General features: G+C 40.9%; 1 protein-coding gene and 2 pseudogenes across 1 annotated transcript; 1 reads left to right on the plus strand and 2 right to left on the minus strand.

Moving 5' to 3' along the window:
- Nucleotides 1-3,262: 3,262 nt before the first annotated feature.
- RFPL4B (ret finger protein like 4B) lies at nt 3,263-7,828 on the plus strand. Its single transcript, XM_017847094.1, has 3 exons — nt 3,263-3,340; nt 5,724-5,852; nt 6,134-7,828. The coding sequence occupies exon 3, from the start codon at nt 6,221-6,223 to the stop codon at nt 7,013-7,015; it is 795 nt and encodes a 264-aa protein (XP_017702583.1). The 5' UTR covers nt 3,263-3,340; nt 5,724-5,852; nt 6,134-6,220; the 3' UTR covers nt 7,016-7,828.
- Nucleotides 7,829-12,039: 4,211 nt separating this feature from the next.
- On the minus strand, nt 12,040-12,900 carry LOC108512049 (40S ribosomal protein SA-like; annotated as a pseudogene).
- A 5,046-nt stretch (nt 12,901-17,946) lies between these two features.
- On the minus strand, nt 17,947-19,541 carry LOC108512037 (keratin, type I cytoskeletal 18 pseudogene; annotated as a pseudogene).
- Nucleotides 19,542-22,686: the final 3,145 nt, after the last annotated feature.

Here is a 22,686-nt window from a genome sequence, read left to right on the forward strand (position 1 = left end):
TGAATTCAGTATTCCTGTAGTAATGGAGAATCTGGGAATCAAAGTAAGTATTTCTGGTAAAAAAAAATCATTTCTCCTGGCAGACCAAAGCTTAGTAGCATGAAGTTAGTGTATGGTCAGGCCACAGTCAGAGCTGGCTGAAAAATGTAAAAATCAATAAGAAATGATGCTTTTTTGTTATTATCAAACATCTGTTGAGAGCCTAGTAGGTGTTATTCAGTAACAGAGAAAAACCTGATTTGGAATCATAACTGCAGTTAAATAAATTAAATGAAAAAGTGAAAAAACCTCATCATTACTGGAAAAAGGAGAGAAAATGTTCCATATTTAGCCATATCATATGTATTAGTTTTGAGATGGCAGAAGCCAAACCAAAAGATGGCTGGATGCATCATTAGAGTTTTTGGTTATGAAGGAACTAAGATTCGCTGCTGTCACTTAGAGTTATAGAATTTGTAGTAGAGCAATGATCTGTTAATAGGTTAGAGAGGTCCTGGAGGTCCCTGAGACACTTTTACGGAATCTGCAGAATCCTCCCTTTTCCAACTAAACATCTGTGGGAAGCCCCATTTTTTTTCCACATATTTAAATCAAAGCAACATATGACAATAGGTTCAGCAAAAGTAGATGTAAGAATCCAGATGTCTTTTATTAAGCAAAAATTACAGAGGTTTGCAAACATTCAAAACAATGGAACTCTTCTAAGTAAGTGTTTTTGTTTTAGAAAATAGTTATTTGTTTAAATAAAACTATATTATTTATGTTAACATGTAATGATTTTATTTTAATTAGTTAAATAGAGCTTTAAAATTCTCGGTTTGAATTTTAATATTGTAAATATGAAGAAATATAATTCATATGAACAAAAAGCTTTTTGGAGTTCTCGTTTATGTATAAGATTGCAAATGATAGCACCTTACACCTGTAAGAAATGGAGTCCCGCTCTGTCGCCCAGGTTGGAGTGCAGTGGGGTGACCTTGGCTCACTGCAACCTCCTCCTCCCAGGTTCAAGCAATTCTCTGCCTCAGCCTCACGAGTAGCTGGAATTACAGGTGCCTGCCACCACACCTGGCTAATTTTTGTATTTTTAGTAGAGATGGGAGTTTAGCATCTTGGCCAGGCTGGTCTTGAACTCCTGACCTTGAGATTCACCTGCCTTGGCCTCCCAAAGTGCTGGGATTACGGGCATGAGAAAAAAAAAAAATAAGAAAGAGAAAAGATAACAAATGCTGGCAAAGATATGAAGAAAAGAGAAACCTTGTACACCATTGGTGGGAATGTATATTAGCACAGCTATTATGAAAACTAGTATGGGGGCTCTTCAAAAAACTAAAAATAGAGCTGCCATATGATCTAGCAATTCTACTTCTGGATATATAACCAAAGAAAAGAAAATCAGTACATTGAAAAGATATCTGCTCTCTTATGTTCATAACAGCATTATTCACAATAACCAAGATATGGAATCAACCTATATTCATCAATGGATGAATGCATAAAGAATCAGGATATTCCTCAATGGATGAATACATAAAGAAAACATGGTACATGTACACGATGGAATACTATCGAGTCATAAGAAATGCTATCATTTTCAACAATATGGAACCTGGAGGACATTATGTTGAGTGAAATAAGCTGGCACCGAAAGGCAGATACTGCATCATTTCACCTACATGTGGAATGGAAAAAAATATTAAAAAATTGAACTCATGGAAGCACGGAGTAGAATGGTGGCTAACGGGCACTGGGATAGAAAGAAGACTGAAATGGGGGAGATGTTGGTTAAAGGGTACAAAATTTTCAGGCAGACAGAAGGAATATACTTTGGAGATCCATTGTACATCATGGTGGATATAATTAATGATAATATATAGCATACCTAAAAATTGCTAAGAGAATAGATTTTGAATATTCTTATGACAAAATGATAAGTATGTGAAGTGACAGATATGTTAATTGGTTTAATTTATTCATTTCACAGTGTATACATACATCAGACAATTAAAAAATAAATGGTAAATCTGGGTAAAGAATGCATCTGTTTGTACTATTCCTACAAATTTTCTGTATCTAAAATTATTTCAAAATAAAATGAAAGAAAATGATATTTTGAATAATTAAAAAAGAGAGTGTAAGGATTCTTGAGATTAAAATAAAATAAAATGGAAGAAATAAAGGATATTTTGCTGAATGATTTTAAAAGAGTTTAAAGGGTCTTGAGATTACAATTTAAAAAGTTTTAGCTCCTAACATGTGATCTGCCCACCTCGGCCTCCTGTAGTCCCAGCTACTGGGGAGGCTGAGGCACGAGAATCGCTTAAACCTGAGAGTTGGAGGTTGCAGTGAGCTAAGATTGAGCCACTGCACTCCAACCTGGGAGACAGAGCAAGATTGTGTCACAAAAAAAAAAAAAAAAAAAAAAAAAAAAAAAAAAAAGCTTGAGACCGGATCCTGCAAGAATTTAACTCAAAGATATGGAGATAGCACCAGGTAAAAATGAAGTAAAAGCTGTGTAAGCTGTGTGTTCGGCCTTGCAGAACAGGAAGCCTGAGAAAGGAGAGGTTATTTAGAATGCACGCTATCTTGGGGAAAACGTATATTCCAGCGATCCTCTCTGAAATGGGACTTCATTCACCCTCCAAATACCTTTTTTGAAGTTTGTGTCTTAGCTTTCCTCTATTGTGACTTTTACTGCTCCTTCTGCTCTGAATACAGACACCATAAAATTTACTGTTCATCCAAGAACACTTTTGAGAGTAAAAAATGGAATTATTAATAACGACAGGACAATAGCCTTGCCTGGCTGCCATCTTTCTTATCCTGTCCAGTAAGTACCCCTAAGAGTAGAATTGTTGAATCAAAGGACATGAAAACTGTTGTAGATCCTGTCCACTCACGATTATATCAGGAATAGGAACACCAATGATTACATTAGCCATGAGGTGATTAGGTTTCAACAGTGCATTTCTGTATTTGATCTCCAACACATTTTGTTTTTTAAAGTTGAGTTCTGAAATTAGAGACAAGAGCAGATGGCAGTAGATTCACTTTAATTCAGAGAGTTATTAAGAAATTTTGAATTGTTTTACTATAAAATTTTAAGCGTGTTTTAATGTCATCATCATAAACGGAAGGGTGCGTTGACGAGTTTACTCAGATTAGGGTGGTACAACCTTTGGGGCGGAGCCTCTGACTCTGGTTGGTTGGAGAATGTTTTCCAGGCCGTATAAAAACGCCGGTTTCTCGGCGCTGAAACTCAGAGAGGAGCGGAGGTCTGCAGAGGTAGAGGTGCCGGCTTCGGGACTTTCAGACTTTTGCTGGAAGTCTCCAAGTCAAGGTAAGTTACGCCTTCTGTTTAAGCTATTTCCAATGTCCTGTTCTCTCTTTGGCTACAAACTGGTGTTTTCGAATACCTTTAACTATTTATTTCAGAGGAGAAAAAACTAGTTTTTTCCTGTGCCAGGGAACTTTCTTCACCTTTAACTATAACATTGCCGTTTAAATTTTTACTTATGAACCTCAGGTCACTCTTTGCATGAACTTGTATTTTTTTTTTTCTTGAGGCGGAGTCTCGCTCTGTCGCCCAGGCTGGAGTAAAGTGGCGCCATCTCGGCTCACTGCCACATCCGCCTCCTGGATTCCCGCCATTCTCCTGCCTCAGCCTCCCGAGTAGCTGGGACTACAGGCGCCTGCCACCACGCCCGGCTAGTTTTTTGTATTTTAGTAGAGACGGGGTTTCACCGTGTTAGCCAGGATGGTCTCAATCTCCTGACCTCGTGATCCCCCCGCCTCGGCCTCCCAAAGTGCTGGGATTACAGGCGTGAGCCACTGCGCCCGGCCATGAACTTGTATTTTTATGTTTTCAACTATACTGGATTCGCTGTTTTAAAATAGTTTCTTTTTATTTTCAGAACATTTCTTAAAGAATTCTGGGTTTTCGGCTGGGCACCGTGGGTCGCGCCTGCACTTTGGGAGGCTGAGGTGGGTGGATCACGAGGTCAGGAGACCAGCCTGGCCAACATGGTGAAACCCGGTCTCTACTAAAAATACAAAACTCAGCCGGAGGCCGAGGAAGGAGAATTGCTTGAACCCGGGAGGCAGAGCTTGCAGTAGGCCGAGATCATACCACTGTACCCCAGCCTGGGCGACAGAGCAAGACTCTGTCTCAACAATAACAACAACAACAACAACAACAACAACAACAACAACAACAAAAAGGACTTTGCTTCGGGTTTTCACTTACACATGCTTGACCACTTTTAGTAGTTGTGTCATAATTAACTGAATAATTTTATTTTATTATTATTAGATAATTCGATTGTTCCTGATCATTTGGGAAGGTAGTTAACACCGCAATGAACAACTTGTTAATAAGTGTAGCATTTTTTTTTTTTTTGTAAAATTGTTTTCTTAGATACATTCCAAGGTGGGTTAGACAATTAGATTTCCAGCACCATGTTAAATTTCCCATTAAATTGAAAAATATAACAGAATTTGAGAAAGAGGTAATCTCTGTCTGCCAGCCAGGCACCATCAGATTGGAATGCTGATCAGGACTTGGAAGACAAAGTTTTATGTAGGCAGATACCCTATTACACACCTTTGTGTTTCCAGAGTCCAGTTGAGGCCAAGAGCACAGAAGGGTCTCAATAAGTATTTGTTGGAAAGAGATTAGAGATTATATTCTGGGATGTAGGACAGTTCTAGTAACGCAGTCTTAGGCTGGCCTCAGCGGTGTTCACTTCCTCTCTCTGGTAATGTTGATGCTGCTCCTCTTTCTGTCCCTCATTCTGTTACTACCGTCACCACTGAATGTGTGATTTGTGGGTTCTTGGTGAGAAGTTCTGCTAGTTACTGCTCAGTGTAAGCTCTTATTGGAGAATAGTCCTCTGTTCACGTCATCTCGAAGGCGCTGTTCACCTTTGTGAGGCTGTCTTTGGGTCATGGGTCTAGCCAGGTCCAATATGCTGTGCCCAGCATGTCAGAGACAGCTCACTCAAAGAATGACAGTCATGGTGGGAAGTCCTCTGGGAGCACCAGAGGCTCTCAAGCTTTGGGAGCAGTTGGGGTAACTGGAGGGCATCTTCCTTGTCTAGAACATCTTTTTGGTTTGTATTGGCATGATTATTTTGGAGAAGTTTATGACAATTATATATATATATATATTTTGAGACGGAGTCTCGCTCTGTCGCCCAGGCTGGAGTGCAGTGGCCTGATCTCGGCTCACTGCAAGCTCCGCCTCCCGGGTTTACGCCATTCTCCTGCCTCAGCCTCCCGAGTAGCTGGGACCACAGGCGCCCGCCACCTCGCCCGGCTAGTTTTTTGTATTTTTTAGTAGAGACGGGGTTTCACCGTGTTAGCCAGGATGGTCTCGATCTCCTGACCTCGTGATCCGCCCGTCTCGGCCTCCCAAAGTGCTGGGATTACAGGCTTGAGCCACCGCGCCCGGCCCCAATTATATTTTTATTCACATTAATTCAAGCCTTAATTAGTTTTCTTAGAGTGCTTTAAAGCATTTCATCTAATAACACTTTGTCCTTAAACTTGATTATTTTATGGGCATCTCATTTTGCAGTGGATTTTGCTGGCTTTACTCACATGTAATTTTCCTGGAAATTCTGAGGGTTCCTTAGAGTCATTTTTCTGTGACGATTAATGTAGAATTGGCTTTATTTTCATGATTGAATTTAGACATGAAAATTCTTTTTCCTGAACTGCAGGTGATCTACAAAGAAATACTGAGTGGAGACTATACTGAGATTCTATTAAAGACCCACTTGAATTTAGCCCCCACTAGAAGAAACTTTGGCCAGAGCAACCAACACATCACCTGGAAGTCTTCAGACTAGGTAAGCTGCACTGTCTGAAAAGACAGTTTCCACTGCCCTATTCCTGTCTTGTTATTATCTAGAGTTTGGAGAGTTTTGAAGTCATTTTTATCACCATGACTACATTATTGTGATTCTCTAGCAATTTAGTGTCACTTTCATACACAAGCTACAGAAATAATATTTGATTTTTGTTATTCTTAATTTCTTAGTTAATAAATTTCTTATTATTTATTATATAATATAATTCATTTATGCCAATAACTTATTTATTAATTTCTGTCATTTAATCTTGGATTTAGAGTATTGAAGAGCTCCCAAGTGCTTCCAGAAGCCAATAAAGGATCATTTCAGTCTACTTCACGGCCAAGGAGTAACCCTTAGGTACCATGGCCCAAAACCTGCAAGCAGAGTTGTCCTGTCCAGTTTGCCTGGATTTTTTCTCCTGTCCCATTTCTCTCTCTTGTGCACACATTTTCTGCTTTGATTGCATCCAGAATTGGATCCTAGAAAACCATGATTTTAGAGTGATGTGCCCCTTGTGTCGAGATGTGGTGAAGGCACCTCCTTTGGAAGAATGGCAAGTGAGAGCCATAGCACTTATCACCAAGCAGCATGATAACCGACTGCAGCAAACTCTGCACGTGAGGGAGGAGCTCCAGTGTTTTCGGGAGGATGTGACCCTGGATGCAGCCACTGCCAGCTCCCTCCTTGTCTTCTCCAGTGATCTAAGAAGCGCTCAGCGTGGGGAGATCCACCACGACCTGACAAAAGATCCTAGGCTGACCTGTGTCCTGGGTACTCCCTGCTTCTCCTCCGGCCGACATTACTGGGAGGTTGCAGTGGGAGAGGTGAAGTCATGGTCCCTGGGCGTCTGCAAGGAGTCGGCTGACAGAAACAGCAGTGATTTATCCCCTGAGCATGGCTTCTGGGTCATTAGCATGGAGGCAGGAGCAATCCACGCTAACACCGACCCGGAGAGAATTCCTGCAAGCCCTAGCCTTCGTCGTGTGGGAATTTTCCTGGATGTTGACTTTGAAGAAATCCAGTTTTTCGATGTTGACAATAATGCCCACATCTATACACATGATTCTTTCTTCTCTTTGGAGCCTTTGCGTCCATTCTTCTGTCTTGAGCTCTTGGGAGAAGGGGAGAGTGGCAACGTCCTGACCATCTGCCCATGAGAAAATCAGCCCTTCTTAGAAGTTTTCTAAGAGGTGAAAGAGAATTTTGGCCTGAGAAAGGTCAGCATGACTGAGGAAGGAATAATGTGCCACAGTGCAAAGACTTGGTAAATTTTTAAAGTAGATTTTGTAGACTTTGTAGCAAAACAATTTTTGGATTTTTGGGGTAAATTTTGTAGAATTTGTAGCTAGGTAACTGGGGTCTTTGGGGATGTTATTAAGTACTCTAAGCCTCAGTTTTCTGGTCTCTAGATGGGGATAATTGTATGTCAGTCAAACAGCTGTGGTAATTAGACAATACTATGCCTTTGTCTTATAGTAAATAACAAGTAGAGAAATATTAGATTGTAAGTAAAGTAGATATTAGGTTTTGTGGATAGACAATATCTTTTTCATTATTTTAAGCTATTTTGGGTAATTCCTGATAATGTCTGAGGAGGAAGAAAAATTAAACAGCCAGTGTGAGTTATTTTGTTTATATGGCATGAAATTTCAGAGAGACAAATAGGTACTGGGGAGGAACTAAGTTTTTTTCATTTTTATTTTTTTTGAAACACAGCCGCATACAGTTTCTTGAAAGACAAAGAACTTTGACCAAAATGTACTGTTAATGGTGATTCATATTCTTATGGGAAGTGTCATTTACCCATCTCAATAATTGGACTATTGTGATTCATAAGAATTTATAACACGGTTATCAACCGTGTTAACTCTAACACATATTCATCAAAAATTGTTTTCAAGGTTGCTTTTGGATTTATTTTTTATTTGTAGAATTTACATTTTCTTGCAAATACATTTATAAAGCATTGGATGTGTTCGTGTTTATGCTGTTTGGTCCGTCTCTCACATCAAGTCTGAAGTTGGTGCCCCTCTTCCCCCACCACATCTACATGGTCCCAGACTGTGATTTCCAATATCTCATCCTTACACTTTCATGATGACTCCTTTTCAAACTATTCAGGTCTCTTAGGGTTGTATTTTTTCTGATTTACTGAGTCAGCCACTTCTGAGATTACAACTGCCCCAAAAGGACTGGGGTCTGAGCATATTCTGGAATCTGCCTTTGACTTCTTTTCTAGAGAGACCCAGAATTGTCGTTTCCCTTCTCTTTCCAACTTCATTGGGAGTAGGGAGATAGCCATTTTCCGCTTCTTATTCTTGTTTGATCTCCACAACTTTATTTCAGGGGACTCATTGCCCTTCTCTAACACTGGACAAATTTTCAGGATACAACATAAATGTACAAAAATCACTAGCATTCTTGTATACTAACAAGAGTCAAGCTGACAGCCAAATCAGGAATGAACTCCCATTCACAATTGCCACCAAAAGAATAAAATACCTAGGAATACAGCTAATTAAGGGAGGTGAAAGATCTCCATGAGAACTACAAACCACTGTTTAAAGAAATCAGAGATGACACAAACAAATGGAAAAACATTCCATGCTCATGAAAAGGAAGAATCAATTTGTTAAAATGGCCGTACTGTCCAAAGCAATTTATAGATTCAGTGCTATTCCTATTCAACTACCACTGAGACTCCTCATAGAACTAGACAAAACTATTTTGAAATTCATATGGAACCATAAAAGAACCTGAATAGCCGAGGCTATTTTTTAGCCAAGGCTAAGCGAAAAGAACAAAGCTGGAGACATCACAATACCCGACTTCAAACTACACTACAAGGCTACAGTAGTATAGTTTGTGTCAGTACCAAAACAGCATGGTACTGGTACAAAAACAGACATATAGACCAATGGAACAGATTAGAGAACCCAGAAACAAGACCACATACCCACAACTATTTGATCTTTGACAAACCTGACAAAAGCAAGCAATGGAGAAAGGATTCCTTTTTCAATAAATAATACTGGGATAACTGGCTAGCCATATGCAGAAGATTGAAACCAGACCCATTCTTTACATCACATACAAAAATCAACTCCATATAGTGAAAGATTTAAATGTAAAACCCCAAACTATAAAAACCTTGGAAGACAATCTAGGCAATACCATTCAGGACATAGGCATGGGCAAAGAGTTCATGATAAAGATGGTGAGAAGCAATTGCAACAAAAGCAAAAATGGACAAATGGGATCAAATTAAGCTAAAGAGTTTCTGCACAGCAAAAGAAACTATCAACAGAGTGAACAGGCAACCTAAAGAATGAGAGCAAAGTTTTGCAAGCTATGCATCTGACAAAGGTCTAATATCCAGCATCTATAAGGAACTTAAGTGTACAAGAAAAAACCAAACAACCTCATTAGAAAGTGGCAAACGACATTAACAGAAGTTTTTCTAGAGAAGACATACATGTGGCCAACAAGCAGATGAAAATAAGCTCAACATCAATGATTATTAGAGAAATGCAAATCAAAACCACAATGACATACCATCTCACACTAGTCAGAATGGCTATTATTAAAACACCAAAAAGTAACAGATGCTGGTGAGGTTGTGGAGAAAAAGGAATGCTTATATATTGTTGGTGGGGGTGTAAATTAGTTCAACCATTGTGGAAGCCAATGTGGTGATTCCCCACAGACATAACGACAGAAATACAGTACACTAAAAAAAAAAAAAAAAAAAAAAAAAAAAAAACTGACTGAAGGCAAAGGCTCTTGTGCAGGCCTTGCTCTTTTCATAGGAAGCAAAATGATGAGATGTTCTGCCCCTTAAGAGGTCTTTGGGCAGCCTGCAAATATTGGCGTAGAATTTAGTGGAATGCTGTTGCTTCTCATAGGTGGCAGATTCTGTTATGCCTTTAAAATGTATGTATAGATGCTGCATGCATCTATCTCAGCCCTTAGCATGGCAGCTTCTAGGAACCTCCCTTAAGGGACAGCTGGTTCTCCCTCCTTGCCTACTTTTTGGTCTGTTCCTGCACCCCTGCTGCCTGTAGTGCAGATGATTGGGCCACAGGGATGAGGGGTTGCCCAAGGGTCTGGGAAAACAGTGAACTGGAATGAGCCTGCACTGCTGAAGGCTACTGGGATCCCTGAGGGCTACAGGGCCACTCTGACAGCCCTGGGACACTTACCTCCATCTTCAATAATGTGATAAAGAAACCCCAGGAGGCTAGTTTACCTGCATAACAAACCTGTGCATGTACCCCTGAACTTAAAAGTTAAAAAATGTATTCTATATCTAAGCAAAAATAAATGCTGAGTATTTGAGGTGATGAATATGTTAATTAACCTGATTTGATCATTCCACAATGTACACATGTATCAGAACATCATGCAGTACCCCACAAATATATACAATTATTTGTCAATTAAAAACAAAACTTAAAAAAAAATACACACTTTCCGTTTTAAGCCACTGTTTTTTTTTGTGTTCTGCCTGCCCTTTAACTTATTCCTAACTCCTGTTCTATTGTACCAAGATTCCTGAAGACCTGTTGGGCAGCCTCAAAAAAGCTTTTTATTTTGCTTTGCCCTTCTCAACTCTGGCCATTAGAACTTTGGTTAGTGTCTTCCAAGTGTCTCACAGTTTGCCTTTGGCTTCCTTCTCCTACGTTTCTAAGACCAGCTTCAATAAATGAAAAAGTAGAAGTAAAATGTGCCTCAGTTGTGTTTTTTCATGGAAAATTTTAAACATACAAAAATAGAGACTAGTATAATGAATCCACATGTACCCATCATTCAGCTTCAGTAATAGCGACAATGGCCAACCCCCTGCCCCAGATTATTCAAGATCAAATCTTACACATCATATCATTTCATTCACAAATTCTTGTGAATATCTGTAAATGAAATGTACTTAGGAAAATGTAATTATGATGCCATTATCATACATAAAAAATGAATAATTCCTTAATATAATCAAATATCCAATCAACATTCACAATCCTTTCTGATTCAGCTGTGAGGGTTTCAATTTAAGCAGTTCCAGCTTTTCTGAACTGGTCTAAGGAGTGTTTGCTTGCATTCGACTCCTTGTGTTTTCTGTGTTAAGATTTCCAACCTCAAAACAGGCAGGCACTTTTTTTTCTAGTCGTCTTTTTGATACTTAAGAAAAACCAACTAAGGCTCTCCTTACCTCCTTTTCATCCCCAAGTCATTACCATCTTAATGCCTGCCTGGGGCTCCTGAGTATTCCTGCCACAGTCACCCAGGTATAGTCTGCTTTAAGGGCACAAATGATCTTAAACTTCAACTTTTGGATTTGCATCCAGGTGAAAATGTGAAAAATTCACATTAACAGGTATCAAGTATTTGTCACATTCTGAGACATGTTACTTAAGCAACATCTCAGTTCTATGACCTCCTCACTTGGTTCTGAAGTAGCATTGCCTGAAGATTGTTTCTATTTTCTTTATAAGTTTCCTCAGTAATGAGGGAGTAATTTCTGGGATTAGTGGCCAGATCCACTCTTTACTGAACCTGTGGTCTCCTAGTGTGGGTAGATTATCTAGCGGTAAATGTTCTCCCTCAACAAGTGAAGACATTCCTTTTTAAGAAATTGCATTAGGGAGCAATTTCTTAGGTTTGTGGACAACCTTCCAAATCAATATCAAGGTGAAATGAATCTATATTTCTTCCTAGGAGAATGATTTAAGTATCAAAGACTAAGAGAGGCCTTTGGAAAAATGGAAACATTCATGCCAAAAGCATCCTGTTTATGGTTTTGCACTAAAGTTAACCACAAATTAGGATTGGAGGTTTTATCCAATTATGTTAGAAAAATTACTTGATTCAGTCTTTGTTCAGCTGAAAGAGTTGTGCTCAGTTGCAATGATCAGCTAACCTTTGTTATAGCTAATGTAAAGTTAAACTAATTTTAATTAGTTTTTAATTGTGTAAGATGACATTTCAAAAAAACTTTTTATTATTTTCCTATAAAAATGTTCTCCCTCTTTAAACTTTATTTTTTGTAAATATTTATAATCATTCATGTGCTATATACATATTTTGAGATTTTTTGTGCTTCAGACTTTTTTTTTTTTTTAGAAACTGATATTTATTTTCCATTAACCTTATTTCCATGTTGCTTAAGAGCCCGTGCAAGGGCAACTTAAGACCATTCAGTGGTTGCTTTTACCCATTCAGTGGCCTGAGACTGGAAGCTCAGACCAGTCTTCCATGGCAGGCTGAGCACTCCAGTTTTCAGTAGGGAACTGCTGAATAGTCACAGAAGGCACCTGCACGCCTTCAGAACAGTCTGCAACCTCGGGCTGAGTAGCAGTGAACTCAGGAGCTGAAGCAGTCCATTCACCCTGAAATTCCTCCTTGGTCAGAGCCTCTTCAGCAGCAGCCAGCTCTTCTTTTTTAATCTCTTCAGGATCTCTGTAGAAGGAGAGATCAGGCATGGTCTCCCGCGGGTGTTCACGGGAAATGGTGCCGCGCATGCGCAGACCTTCCCGAGCCGGCATCCACCAAATCAAACCCACTGAGTGAGCTCCCTTGTTGTTGCATGGGATGGCAATATCCACATAGCACAGAGGAGAATCTGTTTTACAGAGCAGTGGTAGGTAGGTTAACATAAGATGCCTCTGTGAGAGGCTGGTGGTCAGCCCTGGGGTCAGTAACCACAGGAAGCCATGGCTTCCAGAAAGCTGCCTGGATCTGGTTAGTGAAGGTTCCAGGAATGAAGCGGCCAACAATTGGAGTGACTCCAGTAGCAGCAGCAAACTTGAGCACAGCCCTCTGGCCATTATTCCTGGAGGATATAACACTGACATCTGCAGCGTTTTCAATGGCAACAGTGGCATGAGCTGCCAGAAGCTTCTCCCAGGTCCTCTTCAGATTTATGTTGTAGATGCCATCACTTTTCCTTTTACTGTTCCATCTGGAAGTCAAGATTGGTGCCACCTAAGTGGGTTCCTGCTGCAAGGACATCCTCCTTCGTTTGCAGGACATCAAGGGCTCTGGACATTGTGAAAGTTTCGCTTTAAGTTACGAGGGGAATCCAGAACAACGCTTTATGGACCCCTCTGTGGGTAGCGCAGAAAGGCTTCAGACTTTTTTAACTAGCTAACAAATGCATGGGGTCCAATATTTAAAATGCTACATAATGGAACTGTTTCCTGACACTCCCCATTTATTCATTCTCCCTGAAAAGGACTCCTGTTACCAATCGCTTGAGGATTCTTCCAAAGGTATTCTATATGTGTATATATATATGCTTGTATTTCACCCATATATAAATTTAGTACTGCATATACATTATTTTGCACATTTTTTTCGCTTGAGAATATTTAAGGAGATTGACTTCAAACAGTCTTTTTTCAGGATTCAGATAATCCTTTTTGTATTATATTTATCAACTTAGTCAATTTTGTGCAAATAATCCTCAATCAGATTCATAAGCATAAAATTTCCCTTAAGTTTTTCCAGGAAGTCATTAACACCTCTGACTCCAAAATGCATGACATCATAGCTGCCATCAAACGACTTCTAGAAGATCTGATTACTACAAAATAACAGTTAAATCAGATTGACCTCAAACCCTCTATCTTTCAAAAAAGAAATAATTTTGTTTTTCAAGCATTGTTATCGGGTATAGTAAAAACGATTTTTTGTTTGTTTATTTTGAGACAGAGTCTTTCTCACTCTGTTGCCCAGGCTGGAGTGCAGTGGTGTGATCTCAGCTCACTGCAACCTCCACCTCCCAGGTTCAAGCAATTCTCTTGCCTCAACCTCCCAATCAGATGGGATTACAGGTGCACACCACCACACCCAGTTACTTTTTGTATTTTTGTAGAGACAGGGGTTTGCCATGTTGGCCAGGCTGGTCTCAAACTCCTGACCTCAAGTGATCTGCCCGCCTGGGCCTCCCAAAGTGCTGGGATTACCGGCATGAGCCACCATGCCCAGTCTGTAGGTTATACCTCCTTAATGTTACAAATTGATGAAGATTAAGTAAATAAACCTCAGCAATGACTACTACATATTTTTAAACAGATCTACTTTTGCTTCTCATAATCACTGAGCAACCATTTCAGCTTTATTCTTCTTTTCTTCCTTTTTTTGATAATGCTGGCAGAAATGATAAACCAATAGCATCTGACCTTCACAAACTAGGCAGAGTTTCAAAAACAAGGTGACTCATTACATTTGTCTGGATAATGTTTTGAATCCCCATATTTTCTCACGTTGGCACAATTTTGCTTCAAATGCATCATGGGATAGATGAGACAACAGGAAGCGATAGGCTTTCCCTATTCAGTGAGTCAGGCAGTAACCAAGAGATTAATGTGGATGAATTCAGGGCTCATGAAGGCATCATTTCTCATCAAATGGAACTGTACCCTGCTAGAGGGAAGTCTGAATAGGTGTGATCTAATCCAGAGGTTCCAAGTGATGTGACCCACAATGCTGTCACCACCACCTCCCTCTTTGCCCTCGCTAATGACCTAAGGTGTGTCCACTGTGGAAAAATCTTTCAGTTACAGGAAACGGATCTCCATCCAGACTCTAAGAGAGGGTTCTTGGACCTCGTGCAAGAAAGAATTCGGGGCAAGTCCATAGAGTAAAGTCAAAGCAAGTTTATTAAGAAAGTAAAGGAATAAATAATGGGGGCGGGGCACGGTGGCTCAGGCCTGTAATCCCAGCACTTTGGGAGGCCCAGGCGGGCGGATCACAAGGTCAGGAGATCGAGACCATCCTGGCTAACACGGTGAAACCCCGTCTCTACTAAAAATACAAAAAAGTTAGCCGGGCGTGGTGGCGGGCGCCTGTAGCCCCAGCTACTCGGGAGGCTGAGGCAGGAGAATGGCGCGAACCCGGGAGGCGGAGCTTGCAGTGAGCCGAGATCCGGCCACTGCACTCCAGCCTGCGCGACAGAGCGGAACTTGTCTCAAAAAAAAAAAAAAAAGTTTACTCCATAGGTAGAGCAGCCTTGAGAGCTGCTGGTTGGCCATTTTGATGGTATTTTCTTGATTATGTGCTAAACAAGAGATGGATTATTCATGAGTTTTCCAGGAAAGGGGTGGGCAATTCCCAGAACTGAGGGTTCCCCCCATTTTAGACCATATAGGATGACTCCCTGACCTTGCCATGGCATTTGTAAACTGTCACGGTGCTGGTGGGAGTGTCTTTTAGCATGCTTATATATTATAATTAGCATATAATGAGCATTGAACACGACCAACAGTGACTTTCATCACCATTTTCATTTTGTTGGTATTTGGCCAGCTTCTTTATAGCAAACTGATTTACCAGCAAGGTCTTTGGGACCTGTATTTTGGGCTGACCTCCTATCTTACCCTGTGACTAAGAATGCCCAACCTCCTTGGAATGCAATCCCATAGGTCTCAGCCTCATTTTACCTAGCCCCTATGGAGGATAGAGTTGCATTGGTTCCAAAGCCTCTGAAATTTCATGTCTAATTGATGAGCCCAAGATACTCATCCATGTATTCTGTGTCCTGGATGCTCCCCCTTCACCTCCGGCTGCCATTGCTGAGAGGCAGAAGTAGGAGAGAATAGGCTCTGGGGATCTGCTGGACATTCATTCATGGAAACTGGAAGAATGGCTGGTCCTCTAAGGACACCAGTTCTGGTCCACAGGCCAGACCTTCTGCTAGCCCTTACCTCCTGTGATGGTTACTTTCAGATGTTAACTGACTGGATAGCTGGTGAAGCACCATTTCTGAGTGTGTCTGTCAAAGTATGTTTGTGTGCGAATCCGGGGACTGACTGGGGAAGATCCACTCTCATTGTGGGTGGGCACCATCCAATCAGCAGGATGCCTAGATAGGACAAAAAGGCAGAGGAAAGGTGAATTCGTTTTCCAAAAGGATATTCTGGAACTGGGATGTCTCTTTTCTCCTGTCTGTGGACATCAGAACTCTAGGGTCTTAGGCCTTGAACTTAGGAACTGGCGCCAGCAGTCCCCTGGGCTCTCAGGCCTTCAGCCTCAGACTGAGAGTTACACCATGAACTTTCCTGGTTGTGAGGCCTTCAGCCTTGGACAGCCATGCTACTGGCTCCCCTGATTCTCCAGCTTGCAGACAGCCTATCATGGGACTTCTCAGGCTCTGTAATTGCATGAGCCAATCAATTCCCTTAATAAATCCTCTCTCATATACCTATCTACCTATATATATATATATATTCTATTGGTTCTGTCTCTGGAGAACTCTAACTAATATACCTCCATCATGTGGGAATTTCCTAGATGCTGAATTAAGGAAAATGACATTTTTTTGATGTTACTGTTGGTTACCTCCCTATACAGTCCTTTTGCATCCGTTTGTTTGGATCAGCAGGAGAAGGCAACAGTGAGACCCCACCGAATATCTTCTCTTCTCTCTAGAAAGTACTCTGAACATATAATGCTGTGAACTTGGCAGATCTTGTCATGTTTTCAGGATGATGGGATATGTATTGCATATTAAATACTCATTTCCGGATGTTAAATACTCAGGTTTTAAAAAAAATCTCATAACCATTCTAACCATGATTCCAGATGGAACCCCTGCCTGCAGTCATTGCTTTTTGTCTCTGCCACCTGGCTGTCCCTCTGGACAGCTTCCTTTCCTTCCTGGGCTGCTCCCAGGCAACTCGACAAACTCAACTTCCTCCCCCAAAACTCAGATTCTTTCTTTTTACATAGAGTGAATTAAGTCTCTTTTTTCTATTTTCTTGCCAGGAAAAGCTACTTAAGTTACCTGTGTTTTAAATAATACCCCTTCCCACTTTGTGTAACACAATGTTTTAGGAGCTATGCTTAAATTTTTGTTTTTTTTTTCAGCCAAAAACAACCTGATACTTGTGAATAGAATACTTTCTATTCACAGACTACTGTGATCAAGGTATTTTGTATTGGCTGAAAGGGTGCTTCTGTGGAGGGCTGGTGCCGGGGGCTGTAATTGAGAGAGTGGGAGGAGTGGCCAGAAAGAAAACTGTTGATGAGCGTGGCTAGATGGGGGAGTCAGCCCAGCTGGAAAAAGGCCAGGACTCATGGAGAAAGGGCATGTGAGGCAGAGACATGAGGTGGAAGTTTATTGGCTTATATTGAGTTACTGAATGTTCTTTCTTCTTAGATCTATAAGAAAAACTGAGTAATAAATCCCCAAAAGGCAAATGACAAAACATTCTTTATTTTCAAAAGAACTTAGAAAACAAGGACAAGAAGGACATTTTAAAAATGTAATATAGACCATATTAAACCAATATTATGGTTGACAGTATTTAAGAGAAAAAGACAAATAACTAAAATGGATATTAAAACATTTATTGAGCATTTACTGTGTGTGAGGCATTGGATTTGTTGCCTAACACGACTTATTTCATTTAAACCTCATAAAAGTCATACGAGGTGTATATTCTAATACCCCTGTTTAAATTATTAGGAAACTGAGGCAAAGGGAGTTTAAATAAGTTGCCTAATTATTAAGTCTCCCCACTCCCTAAGTAGTCTATAGCCTAGAAAAGGTAAAAATAGACTGTGGATCTCAACAGTTCGCTCAGAGAACATGGTCCCCACCATGGGGCAGATGTGGGGCACTGCTGTGCTTAGCTACTTTTTCCTCACTAGTCCTTGGTCAGCATCTGTAATTGACAACGACACACTCCCTCTTTCTTTCTTTTTTATCCTCTGGACTTTTTTTTTTTTTTTTTTGAGACGGAGTCTTGCTCTGTCGCCCGGGCTGGAGTGCAGTGGCCGGATCTCAGCTCACTGCAAGCTCCGCCTCCCGGGTTCCCGCCATTCTCCTGCCTCAGCCTCCCGAGTAGCTGGGACTACAGGCGCCCGCCCCCCCCCCCAGCTATTTTTTTTTTTTTTTTTTTTTTTTTGTATTTTAGTAGAGACGGGGTTTCACCGTGTTAGCCAGGATGGTCTCGATCTCCTGACCTCGTGATCCGCCCGTCTGGGCCTCCCAAAGTGCTGGGATTACAGGCTTGAGCCACTGCGCCCGGCCTCCTCTGGACTTTTTATTGGCCTCCTGCTCCCTAAAGGGTCCTCTGCTTCTGCTGGCTTAAAGTCTCAGAACTTTGGTGTCGTTGGTCTCAAACACCACTTTGCCATCCATTATCCAGTGGGTGTTGGTCTTTTGGATGGTTTACATGGAGGTGTTGCTGTCCAGGGCATCACCAAGATTGAAGTCCTTGCCATCTTCCAGCAGGCTGCGGTAGGTGGCGATCTCAGCCTCCAGCTTGACCTTGATGTCCAGCAGGGCCTCCTACTCCTGGGCCTGGTGCTGTCTCTCTGTCTGGGTCTGTGCCAGCTCTGACCTCAGGTGCAGCAGGATCCTGTTGAGCTGCACCATCTGCAAGGCATAGCAGGCCTCCACCTCCCTCAGGTTGTTATCCAAGCTGGCCTTCAGATTTCTCATGGAGTCCAGGTCGATCTCCAAGGACTGGACTGTATGTCTCAGCAATGTGAGCATCATCTCAGCAGCTCCAACCTCGGTGGACTGTGTGGTGACCACTGTGGTGCTCTCCTCAATCTGCTGAGAACAGTACTTGTCCAGCTCCTCTCGGTTCTTCTGAGACAGCTTGTCATATTGGGCCCGGATGTCTGCCATGATCTTGGAGTGGTCCTGAGATTTGGGGGCATCTACCTCCACAGTCAACCCAGAACTGGCAATCTGGGCTTGTAGGCCTTTTACTTTCTATTCATGGTTCTTCTTCATGAAGAGCAACTCCTCCTTGATAGCCTCGATCTCTGTCTCCAGCTGCAGCCAAGTGACATTGGTGTCATCATTGACATTGTGGAGCCCATGGACGTCGCTCTCCACAGACTGGCACATGGTCAGCTCTGTCTCATACTTGACTCTGAAGTCATCAGCAGCAAGAAAGGCATTGTCAATCTGCAGAATGATGCGGGCATTGTCCACAGTATTTGCGAAGTTCTGAGCCCTCAGGTCCTCGATGGTCTTGAAGTAATGGCTCCAGTCTCTGACCTGCGGTCCCTTCTTCTCCAGGTGCTCCCGGATTTTGCTCTCCAGATTCCGGTTCTTGGTCTCCAGGCTCCTCATTCTGTTCAGGTAGGAGGCCAGGTGGTTGTTCAGGCTTGCGTGGTCTCTTTGTTCTGGATGCTTCCCATTCCTGCCAGACCCCAGACCATCCCCTCAGCCAGGCCCCTGGACCCCAAGAGGCCCCTGAAGCTGGTGGAGCAGGACATGGAGTTCTGGGAACCAGAACCCCGAGCACCTGCATAGACACTGGCCGTGATGCTGACCCACTGGGCATGTAGCTGGGCACCTGGACAGAGCCCAGGGACCTGTAGTTGGTAGAGAAGATGGAGCGAGTGGTGAAGCTCATGCTGCCTGGGGAAAAGAATGAGGGGAAAGGACTCAGGCTTTGCCGACGACCAACATCCCCTCTTTCTAAGTCCAGATACAGAGCTCCAGGAACCCACCAGCACGTAATCAAATGGAGCACACAGGGAGCAAGTTATTTGCAGCTGGATACTAAAGCATCAGGATGAAGGAAAGGCTGCTTACTGCTATCACTGCTATTTAACATTGCTCTCTAGAGGTTAAATAAATTATAAGCAGCACTGCGGGATCCTGTTTGTATGGGCTCTGGACTGTTGACTGGGCCCCATCTCTGCATTCAGTGACGTCATGTTGCAGCTTCACATTGGTGGTGTTGGAGGTATTTATACTGGCAAACAGGCAAATATTACAATTAAAGCCTTTTTTCTTTTTCTTCCTTCTCTTTTCTCTTAATTTTTGAGAGTCAGCTGTTAGACATTTACTAGCATGACACTGATTTATAAGCTAGCAATAAAACTAATGATTGAAAAGAGGAGATCAAATGATCGTTACTTAGAGAACATATGAGTTCATACACTGAAAACCTTAGAGGGGAAACAGTTCTCTCAGAGGTAACAACATTTCTGCACAACATTGTTACAGACTGCTGATTCATTCCTTCCAGACACACAACATTCCTTCAGCATTGGGTGAGTTTGCAGGTTGCAAATCTTGGTACAGACAGCATCTATGATTTCCATTATGTGGAGAAGGCTGATATCAAGGGAGAAAAAAAGGTCAGCATTTTGTGAGAGGCTGTGGTGGTGGGAGACTAACTGTGATATTTCATATCCCAGGTTCTAAAAGGCCTGGGGCCCAACAGTATCCTGGCTCCCTTTGTTCTTTGGCTCTGCCCTGAGACACTGTAGTGTCCCTTCCTCTAAACTCCACTTTTTGTTTAAGCCAGTCCATTAAGGGGCTTCTTTCATTCCAGTCCAAATCAGCTTAACTGATAAAGTCATCTATTTATTCTTACTGAATCTCTAAAGGAAGAGCCTCTAACTTCCTCCCTTGCCCCCATACTCTCCTTGCAGAAACATTAATGCTTTGCACAAGGATCAAGAGGACTCTTCTTATAACAGCCTCAACACAAACTAGTTATTTTCTTAAGTTTTCTGGAATGATGTATTTAAATGTTATATAAAGTGACATTGATTTGTGGTGATAAATGTAATTAATGAAGTTGGGGGACAACACTCTGATGTTAAACCAAGGGATTTGATTTTAAAATACTGATCTCTAAAAGACAGATATCCCATTAAAATAGGCAAAAGATTTGAATAGACGTTTCTTAAAAGAAGACATACAAGGCCAGGAATGGTGGTTTATGCCTGTAATTCCAGCACTTTGGGAAGCTGAAGCAGAAGGATTGCTTAAGCCCAGGAGTTCAAGACCAGCCTGGGCAACATAGAGAGACGCTCTCTCTACCAAAAACTAAGAAAAAAAATTAGCTGGGCATGGTGGTGAACACCTTTGGTCCCAGCTACTTGAGAGACTGAGGCAGGAGGATCGCTTTAGCCTTGGAAGTCGAGGCTTCAGTGGGCCATAATGGTGCCACTGTAATCCAGCCTGAGTAACAGAGTGAGACTCTGTCTCCCAAAAAAAAAAAAAAAAAAAAAAAAAAAAAGACATACAAATGGCCAAGAGGTATACGAAAAAATACTTAGCATCACTAATCATCAGGGAAATGCAAATTGAAATTACAATGAGATATTGTCTCACCCCAGTTAGAATGCCTATGATTAAAAAGACAAAAAATNCCACTGTAATCCAGCCTGAGTAACAGAGTGAGACTCTGTCTCCCAAAAAAAAAAAAAAAAAAAAAAAAAAAAAAAAAAAAAAAAAAAAAAAAAAAAAAAAAAAAAAAGACATACAAATGGCCAAGAGGTATACGAAAAAATACTTAGCATCACTAATCATCAGGGAAATGCAAATTGAAATTACAATGAGATATTGTCTCACCCCAGTTAGAATGCCTATGATTAAAAAGACAAAAAATAACATGCAAGCAATATGCAGAGAAAAGAGAACTCCTATAGACTGATGGTACAAATGTAAATTAGTACAACCATTATGAAAAACAGTATGAAGATTTCTCAAAAATCTAAACATAGAACTACTACACGATCCAGCTATGTCATTACTAGGTATCCACCCAGAGGAAGAGAAATCAGTATATCAAAGGGATAGCTGCACTTGCATGTCTACTGTAGACCTACTCAAAACAGTAAAAATATGAAATCAACCTAAATGTCCATCAATGAATGAATGGATAAAGAAAATATGAAAATGTGGTATATGTACACAGTGAAATACTGTTTGACCATAAAAAGAATGAAATAATGTGATCTGCAGCAACATGGATGCAAATGAAGGTTGTTATGTTAAGGAAAACAAGCCAGACACAAAGACAAAGACTGCACGTTCTTACTCATATGAGGGAGCTCAAAGACTTAATCTGATGGACATAGAGAATAGAGTAATAGATAAGAGAGACTGGGAAGGGTAGGTGGAGGGGAGGGGAAATGAAGAGAGGTTGGTTATGGTGTAAATATACAGTTAGATAGAATAAGTTCTAATGTTTGATAGCAGACGAGGGTGACTATACTTGGCAGCCATATTAAATATATTTCAACATAATTAGAAGAGAGTACCTGAAATGATACCAATATAGGCAACTGATAAACTCTCAAGTGATGGATACCCCAAATACCCTGGCTTGATCATTACACGTTCTAAGCATGTAACGGACATATGTACCCCATAAATATGTGAAATATTATGTATTAATAAAATAAAAAATGACTGATCTCTGCAGTGATGATAAATAACTGACTGCTAGCCATGTCTTCATCAGCACTGCGCTGAAAATTTTGAGATTCCTTATTTCTAGTCCTCATTTTCTTATCGGCAATCAAACCCTCCCTTTCTCATGGAGACTCCCCCCCATTCCCCACTCAAGGTGCACATTGGTGACATTCAAAGAATTTCTACCTCGGTCTGCTTCTTGATACTGTATCTAAATATATCTTCAGGTGTGAGCAAAGCCTTCTGGTTAAAGTTCATAAGCCCAGAAAACATGTTACCGTCTCTTGGAATGGTGAAAAAGAAGTACCAAACAGACCGAACTTATAACAATTTTGAGAATGAGAAGCTGGAAAACCGTATGTTTTATATGGGTTTCTGAAATTTAAAAAAAGCATCTGGGCTCTTTTTAGCAAATAATAGAAAAAATCAATACTTTCTCCTTTAGGTAGATTTTAATTATGTAAAGTTTTAAACATACACATAATAGAGCATATAAACAACCGAATGTATCTATAACCCAACCTCAATCATTATAAACATGTGGCCTCAAAGTTATTATTATTATTACTATTTTGTATACTAGGCAAAGAACTTTATTTATTTATTTGTTTATTTATTTATTTATTTATTTATTTATTTATTTATTTA

This window comes from Rhinopithecus bieti, unplaced genomic scaffold (assembly GCF_001698545.2).
Source record: "Rhinopithecus bieti isolate Rb0 unplaced genomic scaffold, ASM169854v2 scaffold_26504, whole genome shotgun sequence".
NCBI classification, from domain to species: Eukaryota; Metazoa; Chordata; class Mammalia; order Primates; family Cercopithecidae; genus Rhinopithecus; species Rhinopithecus bieti.

Bases quoted from the DNA above. Each gene is read 5' to 3' on its own strand.
- RFPL4B (XM_017847094.1), top strand. From the start codon at position 6,221: ATGGCCCAAAACCTGCAAGCAGAGTTGTCCTGTCCAGTTTGCCTGGAT.